General features: G+C 35.4%; 1 protein-coding gene across 2 annotated transcripts in view; it reads right to left on the minus strand.

The window, feature by feature from the left end:
* Invadolysin (leishmanolysin-like peptidase, invadolysin) overlaps positions 1-1,894 on the minus strand; it is a 122,774-nt gene extending 120,880 nt beyond the window's left edge. For both annotated transcript variants that reach the window (XM_089641496.1, XM_089641495.1), the window contains exon 1: positions 1,572-1,894. In XM_089641496.1, coding sequence (XP_089497622.1) covers positions 1,572-1,811 — 240 coding nt within the window. In that variant the 5' untranslated portion in view covers positions 1,812-1,894. The remainder of the gene's footprint in view (positions 1-1,571) is intronic.
* Between the last annotated feature and the right edge of the window lie 4,106 nt (positions 1,895-6,000).

Genomic DNA, 6,000 nt, shown 5'->3' on the forward strand with positions numbered 1-6,000 from the left:
AATAAACAATTATTCCTTTTCAAAGCGCCAAACTGTAAAATTGTTAGGCAGATTTACCTTTACAAATTACTTAACTAACCATCAAGTCATTTCCCCGCAGAGGTAAGCAGATATGATAGACGGCTACACAAATCTGTCACAAACTCTTTGCTTAATTTACAATCATACATCGTCTCAAACAATAATTCTCTTGTACATTTTTGTTTTCGTGATCGACTCGAGTAATTGATTCACTTGATCGTGTCAGATAACCATAGACATATGAATATTAGTAGACCTGCCCTAAGTGATTAAAAGCGTATTATCCCCACTCCCCATACCGGTTCCATTGGAGCCGGCTGGGCTCGCATATGGCCTCAAGTGAAATTTGAAAACGTGACGTCATCATTCTTGTGCGAACTATGGTCGAGGCATCATCGGTTCATTTTACGAAATAACACGGCAAAATGTTTACTTGTACTATGAAAACTGGTAAAAATAGATGCGAAAAAAGAGAATAAACCCAATTGTCGTATTACATTCCATATATAAGCATTATTTTATTTTATTTTAAGCATATTCACATCGTATAATATGAATCAGTTGTTACTATCACATCGAGAAACGTCTGGACGCGAAACACAAAGCTGGTTGGTTGCTGGGAAGTAAATTATGAACATTTATAAAAGTGTCTTAACTAAATACTTAAACGAAATATTCGACTCTGAAAATATACCCGAATTTTTTTGCCGAATTTGGACTTCGCAAATTTGTTCATAACGTGGCGAGTAATTTGCGCTCCCATGTAAAAATGTCTATTCATTCAAAGCAGATTTTACTTTTAAGAAGTAAATGGTGATATTATAATGCGAGATGCCTATTTACTGTCAGATTGATTTATTGACGAATCACAGTCATCTTCACTCCCTTCGTTCTTCAACAGTTGATTTTACCCCTCGCCTTTATCTTCTCGTCTATTAATTCCTATGTCTGTGCAGATAACCCTAAAACTTTACCGTTCACTTGCACGTGATAATAATATATATTCTCTCGTCATTCATTTCTCTGTTCATCCGCTCTACATTTACACTTCAGACTTGCATTAATTCCTTATTTCTACGTTTCTACCACGGTTGTACATAGTTCTATGCACGCACACCTCGGGAATCTCATATCTAAAACAGCAGTATATTTCTGTCACTTATCTCTACGTCTATCCACTCTACACGTCAAAATCACCAAAGCGTCCCTTTCTTAATCATGTTTATTACGCTTAAACTAATCCATAATCAATGGCTTTACACATACGTCTGAGGAAACTCATTTGTTCAGCATTCAGTCAACTGTCATAGTTCGTTTACAGTACATACCTCACTGCAATAAATCAGAGTCGTGAAGTACTTCCCTTTTTTAATATTTTCCATCTTACATCAACCTAGCATACCTCAAATACAGGGCTTTACAACACAATATACAACATCGCAACGATTTCATTTCTATGGTATTCATTCTGTTCGTAACCTAGACAAAGAAAGAGTTAACTACGAATTAATAATGAGGTTTTATAAATATATTATTTAAATAAAATCTACCTCGTCGTGTTTGGGGTGAGCGTGTCTGCACTGCCTACCCAGGTGCCTATCAGCAATCGATTCTTGAGTAACAACAAAATCACTTTCTTGGTGCAAATTGTGACATTTTGTACTGATTACACATACACTAAACACGATAAATATCACATAAAACCACCACGCAACTTCGGGAATTTTACATGTAAATATTGCGGGATATTTTCTAGTTCTTTTGACACAATTTTGGCGTATTTTTAGCATATTTTCGGATACTAATTGACGAAAACAATGTTGCGGTTTTGCGCGGCGGTTAACATTGACGGATCAACGTCAAACACTCGCTCTGACAGAAGGCCGACTGCCATTTTTGATTCTTGTTAGGGCGGTGTTGCCAACGTATAAAAAAGTTAGCAAAAACCAATAATTTTATTCGTATCGGGAAATAATATAATATAATATATTCTTACAGATCAGAACACACAATTCACTCTGTGATTTTTTTAATTGTTGTTATTTTAAGCTGGCAGAGAAAGGATGAAACTAGACTGAATGCTGTTTAAATGAGATCCCTGAGGCGTATGAGTGGTAAAACCATGTGGAGTGTGAGTTTGTGGAGGCTTTCCTGTGAATAAATGCAGTGCTGTGAGCTACCAGTAAATTTATTGTGGATTTTTACATGCGTACTGTAATGTAAAAAATGTTTTTAATGAGATATTTTTCTCATGGTTTTGCTTTCACTCATTTATATCGGCTACTGGATTATTAGTAAGCACTATCGTAGACCCGTTTAAAATCAAGAGATTTTATAATAGTACGATTTATGAAGCTTCAAAATTTATCCATAAAATATTTGCCTCTTCGAAAACAAATATGGTCAATTTTCTTTAATATAATTCTGGGGCTTAATGCTAGACGTGCCAAACGTGACCTTTGCAAATTGCTCTCCAATGAAGATTGTTAATCATTATTTTGACTTCTGCTTTAGATATGTCACAATTTCATCAACTTAAATCAAGAACACATGACTTAGGTACACAAATATAGGACGTTTTAAAAAACTTTCTGAAACCTAAATTATCAAAAACTGACAAAGACACTTTTAACATTTACCCCCAGATTATATATTTTTCGATAAATTAGAGAAATGTCGGAAATATACCTTTCGAATGGACATTGTTAGTAAATTCAAAAAATCATCTGTCAGAAAATTAAACTTCAATTAGACATTTTAAGTGTCGAACTACATATTTATTAATTAACTAGCTGACATGAACCCGGCGTTTGCTGGGGGTTATCCTTAGGAGATGGACATATACTATTCCGGACTTTTCTGTAGACCTATTTTAGATATACAATTCCGTAGTACATTTTTTTTATGTATCTTATGAGGTTTAGCCAGCGTTAGCAATGTAGTGCCCTAAAATATATATTTACTACTTGATCATAATATGCACATATCACATAATATGTAAACCTTCCGGAAGAAATTCTCTAAATGATAGTCAAAACTCTTAAGGTGGAAACACATTATTAAAACCCGACGCGACCCGATGAAACGCGATGCGTGTTGAGTCGAATCAAATGTATTGTTTTCTTATGACCAGAATCACACTATGAACATCCGACGCGACGCCATGTCGGATGTTCATAGTGTGATTCTGGTCATAAGAAAACAATACATTTGATTCGACTCAACACGCATCGCGTTTCATCGGGTCGCGTCGGGTTTTAATAATGTGTTTCCACCTTTAATCAGTTACTTAGAGTTATAGCGACTTTATTTTGTGCTATTTAGAGATTAAAGATTAAATTGTTACCTACTTTATCACTTGTTTGAATTGTTTCCAAAATCAGTTCCAATTTTTAAAATCAAAAGTGATGATTCTTCTTGTTCTGGATATTATTCAGTTTTTGTTTGCATATGTATGCTTTCCGTTTAAAACTTTAAAATTATATATCTTTGTCATAAATAAGGAAAAATCTTCTATCTAGCAACACTAAACCATAACTTCTTGAAGGAACAATGAGAAAAAATATACTTGCTCGCTTTTTCCAACGCGTTTTTACATACCCATCTCTTTCCAACATCTAACCAAGCAATTTCAATAAAGGCGCATACAAAGTGCTATCTCTCTCACACACATACAAAAATGCACGGGCATAAATTCGTGAACATTACCCGTCTCTTTCTGGCACATAAATAAAATAATGAATTTCATCTTCTTATTTCGTAATACTTTGAAAATTTAAATGAAAGGAAAAGTGAGAGAATTTATAAATAAGGTAATTTTTAAATTCTATATAACTTTTGTGTGGAGAATAAATGTTTTCTACTTTTTTACAAAGTGCTATTTTACATGTTTTTTTTTCGTTTTGTTTATAACCGGATATTATGTTGTATGAGGTAGTTAGGTTATGTTTTGTACGCAAACCGGTTTTGCACAGTTTTATTAGAAGATTTTCACAATCAATTAGTGCTGCCGATGTCAAATTGACTAATAAATACACATTTGTCGACTGTCAGAAATAGATATGGAATCATTTGATATGATGTTTATTTTTTTATGAGTTGATTCTCTCAGTATTGCCTTTGTGAAAGACCACCGTTGAGAATCTAAGCGTATTAAGCCATGTTTAGTGATCATATTTGAGTAGGTAGTCCAGTAGGTACTTAGCAACCTTCATCTTGGCTGTCTCCTTCCTCTTCCCGCTTCCAGATACTCCCAGTATCGCCCTAATAATCTTAACAGAAGTTGATTGCTTGAAACGTCTTTAGCCATGTTTAGTGATCATATTTGAGTAGGTAGTCAGGTAGGTACTTTGCAACCTTCATCTTGGCTGTCTCCTTCCTCTCCCGCTTCTGGATACTCCTAGTGTCGCCCTGGTAAGATACCACCATTCAGAAATAGATTGTGTGAAATGGCTTTAGCCATGTTTAGTGATCAGATTTTAGTAGGTAGTCAGGTAGGTACTTTGCAACCTTCATCTTGACTGTCTCCTTCCTCTCTCCACTTCTAGATACTCCCAGTGTCGCCCTAGTAAAATATAACCACGCAGAATCAAAATCACACATTGATTGCTTGAAATGGCTTTAGCCATGTTTCGTGACCAAATTTGAGCAGTCAAGTACTTTGCAACCTTCATCTTGCCCATCTCCTTCCGTCACCTCTTCTAGATACTACTAGTATCACCCTAGTTATATATCACCATTTAGAATCTAAATATCAGCAATTGAATGCTTGAAATGGCTTTAGCCATGTTTGTTGATCAAATTTAAGTGTGCGGTTAGGTAGGTACTTAGCAACCTTCATCTTTCCCATCTTCTTCCTCTCCCCGCTTCTAGATATCCCCTGCTTAGTAATACCCTGGTAAAATATCACCATTCAGAAATACATCGCTTAAGGAGGCTTTAGCCATGTTAAGTGAACAGATTTGAGCAGTCAGGGACTTCACAACTATCCTCTTGCCCATCTTCTTCCTCTCTCCCTTCTAGATACTTCCAGTATCGCCACGGGAAAATATCTTATGAACTTGACATTTATTTATCAACTGCCGTAATATGATTTCAGAGAAAGGCATTTATGTCGGCGTGTGTACGTGATTGCCATCAAAAATTGATAGAATGCATTGTCATCGACAACGAGTCTATTTGCAGAGCTTCAGCTCGATCACATATCAGGAAGAGGGTTAATTTCCGCTTCCAAGATTTGTATTCATTCATAACCAAAAACAAAAATGAATTTCAATTTCATTTGTTTCAATAAACGCTTATCTGTAAATAGTAAAAAATAAAGTCACTTTTTGCGTCTGTCTGTTTGTGCGCTTAGTTCTTCTAAACTACGGTACTGATTTTGATAGGGTTTTAACTATCATTTAGATAATTTCTTCCAGAAGGTTTACGTATATAAATACATGCATATTAAATATATGGGGCCGTTCAAGTATTATGTAAGCACTATAGGGGGGCAGGGGGGTCTTTGCTTTGCTTATTTTTGATGACATGGGGGGTGGGGGGGTCGAGATAGTGATTACGTCAGCACTGCTCAGCAGTAGTTATTTTTTTTTACACATTGTCTATGTTTGAAAACAGAAAACATATTTGGGGATTCCCACAAATAATTAATAAGTTTAGGTACTCGCTTAAAAAACAGAATACATTAATAGAAAAATGCATATAGGTACCAATTTTTACGAAAGCATGGGAGGGGGGGGTAAGAGCTTTGCTTACTTTTGGTGACAAGGGGGAAGAGGGGGTAAATAATTGTAATAAATCTGCTTACGTAATACTTGAACGGCCCCTATGTATAAAAAGTAGAGAAAAGTCTATGTTTTTTCGGGAGTTTACATTGCCAACGCTGGCTAAACCTTATGAGATACATCAAAATAATCTATTACGGAATTGTATATCATGAAAAGGCCTACAGAAAAGTTCTGGATGGTAAATGTCTAT

This window comes from Hesperophylax consimilis, chromosome 17 (assembly GCF_061612785.1).
Source record: "Hesperophylax consimilis isolate HC1 chromosome 17, BYU_Hcon_1.0, whole genome shotgun sequence".
NCBI lineage: Eukaryota > Metazoa > Arthropoda > Insecta > Trichoptera > Limnephilidae > Hesperophylax > Hesperophylax consimilis.